Below are 18098 nucleotides of genomic sequence, written 5' to 3'. Positions count from 1 at the left end.
TGCAGGATGAAGGATACCAACAAAAAGAACAATATATTTGCTCAGTTCAGGAAGAATGATCGAGACAAGCAGAAGCTAATAGAGACAGTTGTGAGGCAACTTCGAAGTTTAGTCAATGGTATGTCACAGCATACATAAAATTTATAGCACTTTTCCCCATTGGTGCCAACTAGCCAATACTTCTACTTTACAAGCACTGGTCATGTTTTGGGCATTTTTGGCTTGCTGATTACAGATATACTGTAGAAAAAGGATATTGATGAAGGCTTACACAAGAAGACTAATAACTATCATTTGTATGTATTTTTAAATAATTGAATACTATTTTATATATGGTAAACAGTACATTGATGACTTTTTTCATCATCAGAAAAAGGTATGACTGTAAAATATAAAATTAGGTTAGTCAAGTTGTACATGAAACAAATGAATTGTAAATATGTTTTTCAAAATATGTAACCCTTCTTGCAAGTATATTTCTCTAGTTACATTTGAGTAACCTGTTTTTCATCAGTGCCTGATTTTACAGTAATAGATAATGCCTGATAGCAAAGTATTCATTGTCATTTTATGACTTTTTGTTATATTTTCACCACTGTATGTTTAAAGATTGCAAAATTTCTAATTGGGCTATTTTTAAGGAGGATTAGAGAAATCTTTAAAGGTACTTGAAACCAAACTTGATATTTACTCAGAGTAACACTATATACTCTTTGTTCTACTTGGGTGATTTCATTTAATAGTATTTGAATGTGAAGAATAATTGTTTGGACTCTCTAAAGATGCATTTTTGTTTCTGTTCCTCAGGGTTAATCTTTCTAACTACACTATTTATAGCCAATCTCACTCTAGGTTTTTTGGTAGAATATAAAAGAAAGAATAAGAACTAACACTCTGCAGCCTCTGCTGGTATGAATATGTTTGCACATAAAATAGTCACCACTGTGATCTCAGCAATGTATTCTCCCTATGGGAACAGAAAAATTACAAAGCCAAATGAACTATGGAAAACATAAAAAGAATGTGCATTTTCCTTTCTATGTTATCTATGGTCCAAGATAAATCTTACCCTTATTTTTTGAGAATTGAGAATGTTTCTTGCATTTCTTATCATGTTATATACTCTTCTTTGCATTTTTCTGGATTTATGCTTATAAGAAACTCATACTTGACTCTGTAAAATGTATGTACAATCAATTTCTTGATTTTGTGATGAAATATTAAAAATGTTGAACAGGTTGTTGAAAACTTGTTGTTCTTCCCATTCACTGCTTTCTGAAATATTTACATTTATGAGATGATAGCTGATGTTGAATTAAAGAAATGCCTTCTTTTTTCTTTGATATCCAAAAATAATGCTCCCTTTCCAACAGTTGTGTGAGGATGAAGTTGGGATCATTATCAAAGAAATGGGCTTTTGTTCTTTGAAAAACAATTTATATAATGGGAACTATGCTGGGAAATCCCCCTAAACAATAGAATAGCAATCTGAGGTGGGAAGTAGCAGCAAAAAAGAAGATGCCCGAGAAAAGGAGAAACGCAAGACACTGATTCAAGTTCTTCTCTGACTTCTCCTGCCCAGAAATCTGGGGCTGAAGTTGAACACAGATGGTTCTTTGACCCCTAATGAATTCCCCAGATAATTTGAGACAAAGGGACCCTGGATTTGGTTCAGAGCTGAGGTTCAGGACTGGTGTGTCACATAATGTATCCTGGCACAGTGTCCTGGAACCTGCTGACATTTGAAGGCATCTGATTCCTGTCCTAGTGGGTGGTGGGAATAGCTAGAGATCTTAAAGGCCCTCAGGAGTGGAGGCAGGGAATACTGGAATCTCCACTGCTTCTTTAAGGGCGCACAGGATGGACAGAAGTAGCCAAATGTAGGATGAGAACAAGTCCTCCTTGTCTGAAACCGAAGCACCACTTTTCTTTCTTTACTCCTTCAATGATATCTGAGACACAATGTACAGAAAAAAAGTCCTGAGTATGGAGCAGATGGACGTCATCAGAACACCAGGAGCAGGCTCTCTGGGGGCAGGAGTTCCTACCTCCAAAGAGGGACCAGAAGTACCCAGTTACCTGTTTTTCTAAAAAGGAAAGGAACAAAAAGAGAAAGTGCCTGATCCCAATTCCAGAATACTTCAGATTTTTGAGCAGTATCTTAGGAGTACTAGCTTACTTCCTACTCCCCAAATTCCAGGGTCGGGCCAGAGCTGGGACTGGGTTTGACTGAGGTTGTATGATACAGGAAGATCCAAGAGATCTGGGAAGCCAGAGATTCTGTTTTTAGGGGAGAGCCTGACTCTTCCCACCCCCACCCTCCTTGATTCACATTGAGTGAGTATAAGGAGGGATCAGTCAGAAAAGCTCCGCCTCTGCCAGGAAAGTCTAACTGCCAATCTGCTGTTCTTGTTACCTGATTGCCCAGTCAGGCGCCTGTGGGGCCCATGCTTGGGAGCTGTCACAAAAGCCTTCTATTTATTTTTTCATCAATAAACACTCGTTCCACTGCCTCCAATCACTATACTTTGCGGGCTCCTTAAATATGCATAAAGACGTCATCTGTGAAGGTGGATCGAATCGTAAGGAGCGATCAAGACAGTCAGTATGGTTAACAGATAAGAAAGGCTAGTAGGTGTGTATTAATTTTCGTGGACAATTCATTGTCTTTATGATCGTGGGCAACCGGTGAGTTTCTCTTTTCAGTTATCCCGTGTTGCTTTGAGTCGGGTGAATTTCACGTGGTGTTTTCTGGGATTTGACTTTTCCTGCAGTTAATTCGGCAACCTTTTTTTCAAGGTTGAGGGTTAGAGGGCTGGCCAATGTGGGGGGGGAGGGGGAAATGTGTTGTTGGTAATAGCCTCTCCTCCTCCTTAGAGGCATGTGTAGGACCTTTTCATTACTGACTTGCATTGCTAGACATTTGAGGCATCGAAGGAGGGCAGGGTATGTCAAGCAGTCTTTCAGTTAGATCACCTAGTTAATGAAAAAGGAAATAACTAAAACCTTGGGTGGGATGCGGTTTGCCCTCACCTACAAGAGTCCTTGCATTACAGGTTGTCACCTAAGCCTCATGGTCATTTAAAGACAGATCACATCTGGTAAAGGCTCTTTGCAAAATTCTTTGGGCTCCTGAGTTTCCTGGGGACCAGTGCCCCTGCCCTTCCCTCTGCTCCAAGGGTCCCCGTTCTTTTGCACGCTGTCGTCTGGGTTCCGTGATCCTGCCTCTCCTGACTTCTCAATCTTGGAAGCAGAAAATGTTTCCACTGGAGATGAGCAGTCTATCAATGGTGGAAGCTGCATTGACCGCCTTATTGTCCCTGGGGCTGCTGCTCAGCCTGGCACAACACCTTTGGACCTTGCGCTGGACTTTAAGCAGAGACCGGGCCTGCTCTCTGCCTCTTCCCAAGGGTTCTATGGGATGGCCCTTTTTCGGGGAAACGCTGCACTGGCTAGTTCAGGTAAGTACTCTTTTCCTGTTACACTGCATCCATTACTGTTCTTTGTGCACCTTCCTTTCGGCCTCCTCCTCTGAGCTTGCCTCCTCCCTTGCCTCCTTAAGGAAAGCTGCAATTTCCCTTACCAAGCCCACGGGCTTGGATCGGATGTCGGAACCTCTTCTTTCCAGCCTACCTCTACCCCTGGGATGGGAGTCACCCAGTAGGATTCACAGCATAGGCTTTTCAGAGCCCGCTCACCGCCTAATCAGGAGCCCAAGTCAAGGGATTGGGGGAGGGGTGGCTCCCATCCTAGCGGTTGACCTCTCCTGCCGTCCCCCAGTCCTCTTGGCCTCTCCGATGCTCTTTGTTCCCATCGCTTCCCAATCATAGGGCTCGAGGTTCCACAGCTCTCGTCGGGAGCGCTATGGGACAGTATTCAAAACGCACCTGCTGGGCAAGCCATTGATCCGTGTGAGCGGCGCCCAGAACGTACGTACCATCCTTTTGGGCGAGCACCGCCTGGTGAGCAGCCAATGGCCTCAGAGCGCGCGCATCCTGTTGGGCACTCACACGCTTCTGGGCGCAGTAGGGGAGCCCCACCGACAGCGGCGCAAGGTGAGAGCTAGGGCGGGCGGTCGGCGACGCTAATGTGCTTCGCATCCGGGTAGGCAGTCATAGTGGAATCCTAGGGTACCCGATCTTTAGAGCTGGAAGGCAGGGTAGATCTGGCCCTGCCGGGCATCTTCGGGGAGATCTGCTAGTTTAGCGCAAGCGCGAAGGAGTTTGGCTGGCTTAGGAGAGAGCGAAACTAGCGAGGCGGCTTAACTCTTCTATATTCCTGAAATAGTAAGAGGCTAGACTGAAGGACGGCCCCTGGGCTAAGGTGGAGGCGTGGGGAGGGAATGGGTCCTTTGGCGCTCCTGGCCCAGGGGCCTGCTGACGGACTCAGAGCTGCTGCGTTCCGCTATAGATTCTGGCCCGAGTATTCAGCCGCGCAGCACTAGAAAGTTACATGCCGCGCATCCAGACCACACTGCGGCGAGAACTTTGGAGTTGGTGTGGGGTCCCGGGACCAGTCTCGGTGTACTCAGCCGCTAAGGCTTTGACTTTCCGCATCGCCGCGCGGATCTTGTTGGGTCTGCGCTTGGAGGAAGGCGAATGCAACGAGCTGGCCAAGACGTTTGAGCAACTCGTGGAAAATCTCTTTTCCCTGCCTCTGGACGTCCCCTTCAGTGGTCTGCGCAAGGTACTGAGACACCCGTCTTTCCTTGGGCTAGGTCAGGGAGCCCGCGGTAGCGGGCGTTGGGAAAGTCTGGGGAAGTCTGGGGAGGGGGGAGAAGGCCTCTGTAGCCGGGAAGCAGGTCCCTAGCCGCCAAGACTCGGGAAGGCACGAGCCAAATTACTTGGGGGAGCAGTAGGACTGAGAGAGAGAGAGAGAGAGATGTCTTCCCACGTCTCTTCCTCGGGCACAATCCTGGGAGCGCTGGGTCATTCCCCTCCTGCCTCTGCGAAAGCTCAAGCCGGTTGGATTCTTTCTGTTGTAGAACTCACTCCCAGAATTTTCTCTCTAGCCCATGAGGTCTCTGTTCTCTCCAAGGTGCCTGGAAGGGCAGATCTCTGGCCCTTTCCAGCTCCAAATTGGTGATTTGGGGAAGGCAGATGAATGGCATACTGGGAATTAGGAATATGGCCCTGGGCAAATCACTTTATTTCTCTCAGCCTCAGCCCCAGCCCCCTTCATCTGTGAAGTGAGGTGATAATAGAATCTGTGAGGATAACATGTAAAACACTTTGAAAATACTAAAGTGCTATATAAACATCTATTATTTTAAAAATTAAATCTATAATCTCAGAATAGAACCTGTCATCCTACTAGAAAACGTCTTCAGGTATGGGAATTCCCTTCCGGCTAGACTTCTTTAACAGCTTTTTCTGGTGTCCATTCAGTCCTTTGCCCTTAGAAGATTTGTAGCTGGCCTCTCTCCCTTGGGCTCCTCAGATAGGTTAGTGTCAGGAACCTGAAATTTCTTCCCATCTCACTTGTTTTGGGAGGAGGTGGGGAGCAATTCCCCAGGCATGAAGCAGGGGCACATAGCTATTGTGAAGACCTCTGGACACAGGTAGCTGAGGCAAGGTAACTGAGACCCCAAACCCAGAACTGGCGGACTGCCAGTAAAGCACTATATAAAAACATCTCATCTCTTAGCAATAAAGGGCACAATAAAATCTTTTATGCCTCCACCACACTCCCTCCTAGTCATTCTCCTTTGTCAGCTAATTACCTGATAAAATTAAACTGGTTTTTCCTGAGATGGTTCCATAGGCTCCTAACTCCTACTGTGTGACTTGCTTGGTTTCTGGTTGGACAGAATGGTAACAATCATAGCTGATATTTATATAGAGTCTTTAAAGGTTTGCAAATTACTTTATAAATATTATCTCATTTGAGCTTTAAGCTGACCTTCTGAAGTAGGTAGTACACATTTTTATCCCCATTGTACCGAGAAGGAAACCCAGACGTAGATCAGTCTAACTGCCTTATCTCCTGTCACATATTGATAAATCTCAGGGTTGGGATTCAGACCCCTTCTTAGTCCAGCAATTCTACTTTTCCAGGCCATCCTTCTTTAATAATTACACATTTCACTATCTTCTCTCTCTTTATCTAAATTATGCAATGTACTTTTCTCTCAGCTGCTTTCCTGCCAGTTTCATTGCCCTATCCCCTAACTGCGGGAGGGACCCCTCCCCACAGAGCAGCATACCTTCTTCCCACAGGACCTTCTAAGGATTGTTATGCTTCTTCCACAAAAGTCAGGATTTCCTTCCACTGTTCAAAGTTAGGACCATATTAGTGTTTGGATGTCTATTAACATCAGGACTTAGTGTGGAATCTTCTCATCTGTTCATCTTTTAAAGGCTGGAGAAATAGCACAAGTTGGAGATGGGCTCTTTGTATGGGCAAGTGTAAGATCAGAAGAGATTTTATCAAAAAGATGTCTTCTGAGAAATTTCTACCAGGACTCACCCCTCCTCATTTACCTCCCTCTTCATTCTGTTTTCTTGGAATTGTTTGAAGTCCCAGTACCAGTTCTTTATTCCAGACTTCCCTGGGAATCACCAAGATCTGAGGGGTTGGAGGCAGGCCCTGGGCCTCTAATTTAGGAATGAAAGAGGAGTTGGGGAAGAAGGAAGCCTGGGGACTTCTTTTTCCCTGGGAGAAAAAGCTATGGGATAGTCACCAAAGCCAGAGACTTGTCCCAAAGGGCCAGGCACGGAAAAGATGGCATGGAGAGAGGGTAGGTTAGATCCCCTGCCAAGGCAAAGGAGAAAGGGCTTCCCTGCATACCTCCCTTGCCTTAGGGAATCCGAGCCAGAGACCTGCTACATGAGCACATGGAGAAAGCCATTTTGGAGAAATTGCAGAGGGAGGAGCCTGGAGGACAGAAGGATGCTCTGGATTTCATCATCAACAGTGCCAAAGAACAAGGCTGGGAACTCACCATGCAGGAACTGAAGGTATGGGGGCAGCTGCAGGATTACAGATCCAGGGACTAAGGAAGGAAGGGGAGAAGAAAGGGATGGGAGATCCTCTGGGTATGTAGGCATGGGGAAAGAGCTCTTAGGCTAAATGTTTTTTAAATCCAGGAGACAAAGCTCATTGACTATAGAACAGGCTTCAGCTCAACTGCATCCCACCCTGAAAACACTGCATGTATACCCAATGGAAATTGGGAAGGATCCATAACAGTCTTGTCCACACAAATGCTGAAGTTCCCAAAGTTGTGTTGCCATTGTGTGCCAGGAGGTTCTATGTTCCTGAAAGTCCTTATCAAGGGAAAATACCAACTATCCCAGGAGTCCTGTCTGGTTGGGTGGGTCTTTTCTTAAGGATAATCTGTGCCTTTCTGGTTCAAAACTTGGAGGCAAAGAAAGAACCTAGACTCAAGACTTGTATTTCTAAGATAAACCCACAGGGATGACAGAGAATGTGGAGTCACTCAAGTAAGTGAAAAGTCCTCTATTCTGAGTAATCATAACATGAGTACAATGCTTTACTGATATAAAATATTTTCAGATATTTTCATTTGATCCTCATAATAAAACTCTAAGTTCCATTGCACAGGTTTTATTCTTCCCATTTTACAGATAAGAAAATGGCTTACTTTCAGTACCCAGAAAGTATGTATTTGCCTTACTTACATCACAAACCCAGAAATATGCATTTGATTGTCCAAATTCAGTTCAATCGAGTATTTATTATATGCCTACTATGTTAAATGAGGGCTTGGCATCTATGATCTCCCAGGACCCCTCTAGCTGTTTCTGAGTCTATGATTTACTCAAAGTAGCAGCTGTTAAGTTTCGAAGCTGGGACACAAATTCAGATGTTCTTCTAAGTCCTTTCTTCTTTGTATTAAACCACAAGACCTCTAAAAAGAAGTAGCATAAGCATTTCTAGTCTGGTATCCAACATTCACGGGACCATAGACTGGAAGGGACCTCCCCCGCCCATGCCCCCATTCAATTCTATCCAATTCATCAAATTTTCTTAAGGGCCTACTAGGTATAAATCACTGGGTTAGGCTCCAGGAGATGCAGAACAAAAATGGGACAGCCCCTGTTCCCAAGGAGCATGCATTCTGTGGAGGAGAAAACAACAGGTTTAATATAAGTAGGTACAAAAATACATAGAAAGTAAATACAAAGTAATTTCAGGGAGTGGAGAGAATACTAACCACTGGGGACAGTCAGAAAAGACCCCCAGAGAAGGAAATCTAAAAGTCCAAGGTGAGGAGGGAGAGCATTCTGAGCCCTGAGAATACTCCATAAAAAGGCAGAATGCCCCTTGTGGGGACAAGCAAGTGGGTCAGTTTGGCTTGAATATGGTTTCCATGAGAGAGAGAATTATGAAATGAATATGGTCAGATGGATTAGAGCCAGAGAGTGAAGGGCTTTTACTGTCACACAGGAGTTTTTCTTTTATCCTTTTGATGTTTTTTTAACTGATCCTCACAACAGCCCAGAGAGTTAGACAAAGCAGGTAAGATTCAGAGAGGTACGTTTGTCTTTCCCAGGGTTATATAAGTTAGGTGGCAGAGACAAGATACCGATGGAGGTCTTTTAACTGCCAGCCCCATGCCTTTCCCACTGTATTGGGTTGCCAGGAATGGAGAGGACCGGGCTAAATAGTCCTGATAGAATGTAAGCTTCTTGAGGGGAGGGACTATTTGTTCCTGACAATTATTCTTGATTAACCCCAAGGTGCACCATAAATCTACTTTTTAAAAATTCCTGTTATGAGCCCATTTTCTTTATATTTGACTCATCAGAATTTTTTTTTAAAATTGAAGTTTAATAGTTGGATTTTGACTATAATATTTGATTTTATTCTCTCTGAAGATTTCAGGCTCCTTGGTGACAGGTATTGCTTCATTATTTTTCATTATTTTTAAAATTTTTGTCTCACAGCACCTGGCTAAGGTGCTTAAATAAATGCTTTTAAAATAAATTTAATGACTCGACAGCCTGAGGTTTAAATGTATTATACCAGGAATACACTATTTTACTAGTTCTTACCGAGCTAAAACTGCACATTTCTCAGATGGACTTTTTGATATGTAGAAGGATTATTTGGTTTATTTTATTCTTGCAATTCAAAAACCACTTACCACAGTGGAGTGTGTGTGTGGGGGGGGGGGGGAGGCATGTACCAATAGATATGCAAAGGCTGGGTACTATGTCAGGAGATATGCGAAGTTCAAGTAGGACTATAAACTGCATTTCACAAATTATTTTTCCAAGGTCACCCTGGTAGTAAAGGACATAGCCAGTATTCAAACTGAAGACTTTTAACTTCAAATCCATGTATCTATCCATTGCAGCACACAGAGCCTAATAAGAGAGCAACAAGTCATTATTAAGCACCTACTGTATGCTAAGCACTGTGTTAGCTTGTTGTCTGTGTTGGAAAAAATCAGAGATGACAATGTCTTTTCTTCCATTGCTCTTTCCTCAACTTCTCTAGAATTATTCCGACCTCTCTGAACCTTTCTTTCTTACCCTCTTAATTTGCCTTTTCTCCATTTGGGTTACATAATCAGAGTTTTACAGCTGGAAGGGAGGGGCCCTCTCTTCTTATAGGTGAGGAAGCCAACCAGAGAAGAGAAATGTTTTGGCCAAGGTCACACCCCCACACACTAGGTAACAGTACCAAGTGGGTTTCCTAAGTGTTATATCCACCATTCTCTTTCCTCATCTTTCCCTCCAGGCCCATCTGGGAATCTGGACCCTTTGTCATAAGGTTATTTTCTTATGCTTCCACACAGGGTTTAGAGCAGGTGGTAGTGACGGTTGTTATTAAGACCAAAATGAGGAGAGGATGTGGATCTTGTCTCTTTCCTGTCTTATCTTGCCAAAACCCAGCATCGGATGTCACCATTAGTAGTCATCAGAAGTGACCCAGGGTCAGAATCTGGGGAGGAAACACTGAGATTTGAACTGCCCTCCAGTGTACCAATTCCATTTCCTCAAGCTGGAAATCTCAGAGTAGTCTTTGAGTCATTGGTATCCTGTATCCTTCACCCTTTGTATCCAGTATCAATCTCCATAACCATATCCTAGCAAAGAAGAATCTAAGGGAAGGTACCCACCTAGGGCACATAATACAAAAAAGAATACTTTGTATGAATGCATATATTTTAATGCCAGAAAATTCCACTCCTCTTGCTATTATTTTTTGATAAGTAACATGTTACAGAAAACGTACAAAGCCTCCAGTAGACACACCCAACACACAAGAGGCACAATTTTTAAACCTCTTTAAAAGATGCAAAGCTCTAGTCAGGTTCTTAACCATCTCTTCCCATTCCCACTGCCACTGTCCTAGGCCAAACCCTTGTGGCTTGATAACTGCAAAGCCTAACTCTCTCAGACTCTAACCTCTCCTTTCTCTAATGCAGCTGGCTGCAATATTCCCAAAACTCACTGCTTTTTTTTCATCATTCAATTTAATTCGATCAAATGAGCATAGATTTAGTGTCTACTCTGTCACCTCTGGAGCTCAAGAATCTTCAAAGCCTGTAAGATACAGTCTGTGCTTCTCTGCTTGGAATTTCAAAGGATAGGGGACAATGGTGGATTGGGGATCAGAGGAGGTGAGTGAAATTCCCTGCACTGCCAATTATTAGCCAGGTAACCTTCATAATTTCTCTGTGATCTATTTTCCTCAACTACAAAATGACAGGGTTGGGTTGGATGACCTTTAAGGTCCTTTTAACTTTAAATCAATGATTTTATGATCACCATCTCTGCCCTGGAGAGAGTTCTAGTACTGATTCCTCTGAATACTTGCTGCTAATTTCACTCTTTTGGCCTCAGTTTCTTCTCCAAATAAAATCAGGATGGTAGATGAGATGACATCTAAAATCAAGACCTCTTCTGGCGCTAACATCCAGTGGTTCTTAGATAGTTGGTACATGCCATATGGCTCTCTGCATAACTTGTTAGACTTGATTTCTCACTGTTCGCCAGTAGGAACTCTTCTGCTCCAGCTCTTCCAGGAATGTTTTGTGCAAAGTTCTTATTTCCCCTCCTTTGCTCAGGCAGTTTCCTTGCCTAGAAAGCATGTCCTCCCCCTTCTTTTATCCCCACTCAAATTCTACCACTCTGTGGCTACCTCCTCTGAACTCCTTGGTAATCTATTGATGTACCCACTAGATTGTAAACCTTATGTTATTATTCAGCTGTGGTGTATGTGTCTTTGAGACTCCCAAACCAGACTTAAAACTCCGTTTGGGCAAGGACTGAGTATTTTGCTTCTTTTCTATCCCCCGCAGTTCTTATCAGAAGCCTGAGCACAATAGCTCAGCAAATACTTTTTGGATTGAATTAAATTGAACACAGAGATCAGAAATTTAGAGCCAGAAGGAACTGTTAGAGGTCGTCTCGTCTAAGCCCTTAATTTTATAGATAGGAAACTGAGGCCCAGAGAGGTTAAGTGTCTTGCCCAAAATCACAGTGACTAGCAGAGGCAGGATAAAAGCCTCTGATAACAAAGCCAGCTCTCGGCACTGTACCACCCTGGCTCCCAACCTGCCAAGGGAAGTGCGTAATTGAGGCATCTGTGTGACTAATTCTTGGCAAGGACTGTCTACTCATTGGTTTCAGTTCATTAAGTACCTACTTCATTGGAAGACCTAGCCTGAGTGCTGGATATATAAAGAAAAAAAATCAGAGCCCCCTGCCCTTAAGGGGTTTACTATCTCCTAAGCTTGCATACATTCATCTGAATCTCCAAATAACCTAAATGTGTTTCTAGCTTGAATTTAAATTGCCTCAGGTTGCCTAGTACCTCGGCCAGGGGAGGGGAACCTGCAGCCTTGAGGCTACCTGTAGCCCTCTAGGTCCTCAAGTTCAGCCCTTTGACTGAATCCAAACTTCACAGAGCAAAGCGCTTCTAGGTCCTCAAGTTTGGCCCTTTCATTGAATCCAGACTTCACTGAACAGAGGAAGTTCTGTGAAGCTTGGATTCAGTCAGAGGGCTGAATTTGAGGACCTAGAGGGCCCCAGGTGGCCTCAAAGGCTGGAGGTTCCCCACCCTGATAGGCAGATCTATTCAAAGCCCGCAGTTCCTCAGAGATTTAATTTGTGCCTTTTGTGGTCTGGGCAGGAGAGGAACCACAGAGCCTCTGTCCCAAGACATAGGTGACCCTGGAACTGTCTGGCATAGAGTGAGTCTAGAAGTAAGCTCCCTCACACAAGCCCTTTGCCCTACTCTGCCTTGTGAGCCCCATACATCTGCTTCCGAATTTTGATAGGCTCATGTAGGGTGAATCTGAGTTGCTTTTTCCCTTTGGGTGTTAAGTTCATTCCGACTAATGAAATTTTTCCTGTTGTCTGCTTAAGCTTATGAGTGAATCAGCCACAGAGATAATGGGAAACACGTTCTCCCATTATTCTCTCCCCAGAGAACCTCCTGGGAAGGAAGGTTTGTTATTATTTAATCGTCTCAGTTGGGGTTTTCTTGGCAAAGATACTGGAGTGGTTTTGCCATTTTCTTCATCAGCTCATCTCAATGATGAGGAAGCTGATGCAAATAAGGTTAAGTATTTAGGCCAGATTTGAACTTTGTAAGATGAATCTTCCTGACTCCAGGCCCAGCACTCTGTGACATCTAGCTGCCCCTGGGAAGAGTACGGCCCCTCAAAAGCTGGTTGTGCCTGGTCATGGTCCTTAGACTTCCCCCAGCGTAGTTTGTTCAGACGCTGTCAAAGACTGGATCTCCCACGGGACTGTTTTTTTTCCCCCTGAGTATGAAGGAATGGTGGCTGATCCCAGAGGCTGGTCGCTAATATGGGTAATCAGTTCAAGCAGAAGTGGCTTATGTGGTGTAGAGTACTAATATTGCCAGAAGACCTGATATCAGCCAGCAGTAAACATTTATTAAGCATTTACTATATGCCAGGCACTGTGCGAATAAGCACTGGGAATAAAGAAAGGCCAAAGACAGTCCTTGCCCTAAAGGAATTCATATGGTGGGGGAAGGAGGAAGGGGAAAGGGGAGGAATACACTCACCTACAAACAAGATATGTTTGAATATAACCAACAGAGGGAAATAGGCAGAAAAAGCTTTTCGCAGAAGGCCAGGGAAAGCCAGGAGGCAGAGATGAAAAGGGAGAGAATTGGGGGACAGTGAATAATACCGTGGAGTTGGGGGAGGAAGTGTCTCATTTGAGGAACAGCAAGGAGGCCAGTGTCACTGGATAGCAGACTGTCTTCCCCAGCTTCTAGATTTGTGTGTTCTTGGGCCAGTCTCTTCACTTTCTTTAGTCTGCAGTTTCATCATCTGTAAGACAGAGATAACAGTCCTTTCTAAAAGGGTTCTATGAAGACCAAAAGAGAAAGTGGATGAGAACATTTCCTAATATGGAAAACCTTATACAGATGCCACTTTCCTCACCCGCAAAATGAGGAGATTGGACTAGTCCCTTCCAGCTGTAAGTAGGAAGCAACTGGGCAGAGAGACTTTGGCTTTTTTTTGGGGGGGGGGCTCTGTTTTCTTGTTTGCTAAGAATCTTTCCCAACAGGCTTGCCCATGTCCACCTGACTTAGTGTTCGTTTTCTTATGCCCTGAAAATAGATCTAGATTTAGATCTGGACAGGTTTTTTTTAGTGACCGTCAGTCCAACATTTGAAGCCTAGAAACCTAATGACTTGTCCAACATCACACACAGAGAGTAAGTGAAGGAGCTTCGTACCCCGTTCTCCTGCCATGTAGCACCCTTTCCTGAGCCCAGATGGGAAGGGGAGCGGTATTTGACTGTTGGGAGGAGGGGAAAAGGAAGAATTTCTAATTCTTGAGTGGGGTCAGCAAAGACTGATTAGCTCACTGTGGCGGATTAAACGGACTCTAAGGACCCGGTTGGTGACATAATGCTAAATTAACCTTAAGATTTGGTAGAGGTGTAAGAACTCAAGGCATTCAATTTTTTATCTCAATTCAATTGGGATACAAAGCGGGGGGGGGGGTAGTCCTAGCTCTAAGGGCGGCGAAGTGAGGGAAATACGAGCAGTACACTGCTAAGTAAATACGAGGTAATCTGAGGAGCGAGAGAGCACAAACAACGCGGGGATCTTCTTTCAAAGGTTTTGTGTAGGTGTCTCTAAGTCTTTAAGAAGGCTAAGCATTCTAAGAGGTGGAAATGAGAAGGGAGTCCTTCACAGAATGGGGGAATCTGTTGTTTTTCCCTAATTCCTAAAATCCTAGGAATTGCTTTTTCCCCCTAATTAATTGGATTGTAGTTGTGAAGAGCCAGGTTCAATTTTGCTTCTTCAAGAAGACCTACCCTCAACTAGGCTGTTGTGAAGAACGTCCGTTGTGAATATCAAAGCGCGCTAATTTTATAGACGGGAGTTTGTAAAAATAGACACCCGATCCCAAGGGCTTCTGGTTAGGTTGCAAAATCATCACATCGAAGAAACACCAAGACCACTAACTTCCTGGAACCCATGGGTCCCATTAAAGGAGTACACCTGTTACTGGAAACTAAAGATTTCTCGTGGTTGCCTTGCAGGAGTCAGCCATAGAGTTGATCTTCGCTGCTTTCTTCACCACTGCCAGCGCGAGCACGTCCCTTCTCCTCCTCCTCCTGAAATACCCTGCTTCCGCAGAAAAAATCAGGCAGGAGCTGGCTTCCCACGACCTGACCAGACAATGTTCCTGCTGGCCTCCTCTGGGCTTCGCAGATCTCCCCGGCCTGGAAAAGGACCTGCATTTGAGCGAGACTCGCAGAGAGGAAGAGAAACGGAGGATCCCCGGGGGCAGACCAGAAGTAACAGGAGAGACCAGCGCTCCGCTGCAGCCTTCTCCCTTTTCCTTAGCCCCAGAGGCGCAAGAGAAAACGAGACCTGGGAACGGCTGCCCGAAGGCCAAGCCTTCACGAGCGGACCGCGAGCGCTCCTCCCCAGAGCTGGAGGCATCGAGCTGGCCGGAATGTGAGTGCGATCCTGACCTCAGCCTGGAGAAGCTAAGCCGCCTTCACTACCTGGACTGTGTAATCAAAGAGGTCTTGCGCCTCCTGCCGCCAGTGTCGGGTGGCTACCGCACCGCGCTGCAAACCTTCGAGCTGGACGTAAGTGGCGCGCGCCTAGCAACCCAGGACGCTGCATTGTTGGCTTTCGGCTCTTTTTCGTGCTGACCGTGCTAGTCTCGTACCCCAACACACACTTCTCCCATCCCGGGTCTGCCCTGGTCGTGGTGCGGCTGCTTTATTTCTGCCAGCCCTGTCTACTCTCCTCCCTTGGATTTTAAGCGCTTTACTCATAGCACCACCTGCACCCACTCGTAATGCGAACCTGTAGCATGCGTCACCATATGGCAACCAAGCGGGCAGACTGTCCCAAATCACCGTTAATAACGAACGAAGCTGTTGATTGGTTGAATTCGTCCCGCTGTGGCCAGTACTAAAAGTCTCTGCTGCCTGAGTGTATTCTGTAGCTAACCCCCTAGAAAACAGGCTCCTCTGGTCCTCAGGGTATCTATAACCACATCGCGGTGTGTGGGCACGGTGTACCATATGGGACGCCTGGCACCGGTTAATGACACAGTAATGAAATTTTCTGATACTCCATTAATATGAAATGGTAATGCACACCACTGTTTAGACTTTTTCCATGAAAAATCTATGAGACCAGGAAGCACCAAGTAACATTACAATAGGTTACATTAAGAATGGGAGTGGGGTTAGAATTGTTTAATATTCACAAATCAGATTCCATTTAATGCCCTCATTAAGACGAGGGAGAGAGCGAATTGTGAAGCCCTTTGACTTTGCAGCCTCCAACTGAGATGGAGGTCTCCCCCCTTTTCCCGCCAGAAAGCTGAATTCCAGACTGGCAGGTCGAGGCCAGAGTTCAGATCTTCCCCAGTGTGTACCCTCTCTCCGCCCCTAAGGGGGGTCCAAGGAGTCAGTCCTCTTCCCTACCCTTCAACCCCACCAGCCCACTATGCAACTTGATTGTTTTCCAGCACCTCTGCTCTCTCCCGGGCGTTGACCCTCCGCCCCCTCGCCTCTTTACAGGGCTACCAGATCCCCAAAGGGTGGAGTGTGATGTACAGTATCCGCGACACTCACGAGACCGCGGCCGTATACCAGAGCCCGCCCGAGGGATTCGACCCGGAGCGCTTCGGCCCGACTTGGGAAGAGCATCGGGGGGCTGGGCGCTTCCACTACATTCCGTTCGGAGGCGGCGTGAGGAGCTGCATCGGCAAGGAGCTCGCTCAGGCCATCCTGAAGCTTTTTGCGGTGGAGCTGGTGCGTACGGTGCGCTGGGAGCTGGCCACGGCCAGCTTCCCAGACATGCAGACCGTACCGATCCTGCACCCAGTGGACGGACTCCGGGTCTTTTTCTACCCACTCCCGCCCTCCTGCGGCCAGGAGCTTGTGAACTTTTGACCTGTCTGCAGGGGCAGGACCAGGACCAAGGAAACAACTCACCCCGCCTGGGATAAGACCGGAGACAGCCCATCTCCTCTCTGCCTTTTAATTCCACACATCCCACCCTCCCCCTTTCCTCCCTGCTGAGCTTGGTTCCAGGCCTAAATGGAAGGAGAATTCCCTGAACCCGGTATTTACACCCAGATTCGGGCCTCGGGCAGCGCTCTCGAGCAGGGATGGTTTGCTCTCTCTGCAATCCAAAGAGCAAGCAACTCCCGGAGTTAGAGGAGAGGAAGCTGATATCGTACCTCAGAGTGAATCACTGCAGGGGAAAAAGGGCAAGCTCTTCCGTAGAGTCAGTCCAAAGGGGGGCTGAGGCTGGGGCTGGGCCAGAAAAGCTCTGAGGAAACACCGAAAGCGCAAGGTGGACGAGGAGTCCGGGCTTGGCAACATTCCTGCCCGCTGTGGTAGACTGTAATCACTTAGTGCTTTCCTACCTGGCGGGACACATTATAGCAACATTTCCCCATAGGCTAAATCAGAAAGAGAATAAAAGGGAAAAAAAGGGGGATGGAAAACACCCTTCCATCTGGATGGAGACGTGGAAAAGCTGAAGGTCTATTAGCTGGCGCCACTGGGCCCCTGGTGGAACCTCCTGCTGCAGGTCCCCGTCCCACTCCAGTCCTATTTATTCCACGGAACAGGCAGCCAGCTACTGGCGTGTGGAGAGTAAAATCAACATTTTGAGTTTTGGTGGACCAACGGTGGCCCCACTTATTAAGGTGATTTCTTCCCTCCATCAAAACAATAATGAAGCATATTAGACAGATAAGTAGTCTTTAAGATTTGCTTTAATATTTTTAGAATTTGTGGAATGTTAATCCACTATTAATTGAGAAACAGCATGGTGGTAGTTTGTAAGGAAGGCCTCCGTTCAGACAAGTCTCACCTTTGACACATCCTGGCTGTGAGAACCTGGGCAAGTCACTTCTCAGTAACTCAGGTGACAGAATTCTGAAATCAGCCTAACTTGCTCCCATCTCCACCCCTGCAAAATCCATAATTAGTATGGTTTTTAGATATTTGTGCTAAAAGGTCAAGGAATAAATTCTAGGTCACAGAGGCTTTGGCCAAAAGATCAAACAGAGGTGCTGTTATTGGGGGATATTCTTCTAGACCTTCAGGGACAGAGACTGGAATAGGGAAAGGGAGTGTAGGGGTCAGATTGAGAATCTTCTTAGCTACCTACAGGATACCTTCACCATACCTTGAGGAGCTTAATCAGAGGGAAGAGGTGGAACTGGGCCTTGGGATAGATCTGCCAGGCTTTGTTTCTAGGATTGGAAAGTAGCACCAAACCAAAGGCAATCTTTGCCTTGTCCTTAAACCTGGGATATATGTGTTGATCAGGTAGCTGTCTGACCTTCAACAAGTCGCTTCACCTGGGATTCATTTTTCTTATCTCTGAAAAGGGTGAGGGGGAGGATTAGATAAGGTGATCCCTAAGGTAATTTTCAGTTCTAATATTAAATACCTCTATAATAAAGAGTTGGAGTGAAGTCAATAAGTATTTATCTGGTGCCTACTATGTCAGGCACAGTGTTAAGCGCTGGGGATAGAAGGAAAGGCAAAAGACAGTCCTTGTTCTCAATGAGTTCAGTCTAATGGGGGAGGGGGGAAGAAGAGACAACATGCAAACAACTAGGCACTAACACATAT

The 18098-nt window shown here is 45.7% G+C and overlaps 2 protein-coding genes across 6 annotated transcripts in view; both read left to right on the top strand.

Moving 5' to 3' along the window:
- EXOC6 (exocyst complex component 6) overlaps window positions 1-1257 on the top strand; it is a 226665-nt gene extending 225408 nt beyond the window's left edge. For all 5 annotated transcript variants that reach the window (XM_036735137.1, XM_036735136.1, XM_036735138.1 and 2 more), the window contains one exon: window positions 6-1257. In XM_036735137.1, coding sequence (XP_036591032.1) covers window positions 6-138 — 133 coding nt within the window. In that variant the 3' untranslated portion in view covers window positions 139-1257. The remainder of the gene's footprint in view (window positions 1-5) is intronic.
- Window positions 1258-3242: 1985 nt separating this feature from the next.
- LOC118830178 (cytochrome P450 26C1) lies at window positions 3243-16397 on the top strand. The gene is made up of 6 exons (XM_036737083.1): window positions 3243-3461; window positions 3831-4055; window positions 4411-4686; window positions 6804-6959; window positions 14517-15074; window positions 16023-16397. The coding sequence occupies exons 1-6, from the start codon at window positions 3258-3260 to the stop codon at window positions 16395-16397; spliced, it is 1794 nt and encodes a 597-aa protein (XP_036592978.1). The 5' UTR covers window positions 3243-3257.
- The last annotated feature ends 1701 nt before the right edge of the window (window positions 16398-18098 follow it).

This window comes from Trichosurus vulpecula, chromosome 8, assembly GCF_011100635.1.
Source record: "Trichosurus vulpecula isolate mTriVul1 chromosome 8, mTriVul1.pri, whole genome shotgun sequence".
Taxonomy (NCBI): Eukaryota; Metazoa; Chordata; class Mammalia; order Diprotodontia; family Phalangeridae; genus Trichosurus; species Trichosurus vulpecula.
Note: the sequence above shows the minus strand (reverse complement) of the source record. Positions and strands in the feature narration are given on the sequence as shown.

What these genes read in the sequence shown, in the direction of transcription:
- LOC118830178 (XM_036737083.1), top strand. Translation starts at nt 3,258, where the DNA reads ATGTTTCCACTGGAGATGAGCAGTCTATCAATGGTGGAAGCTGCATTG. An exon ending in CGCTGCACTGGCTAGTTCAG is followed by an intron (nt 3,462 to 3,830) that starts GTAAGTACTCTT and finishes TCCCAATCATAG; the next exon opens with GGCTCGAGGTTCCACAGCTC. An exon ending in CCTTCAGTGGTCTGCGCAAG is followed by an intron (nt 4,687 to 6,803) that starts GTACTGAGACAC and finishes CCCTTGCCTTAG; the next exon opens with GGAATCCGAGCCAGAGACCT.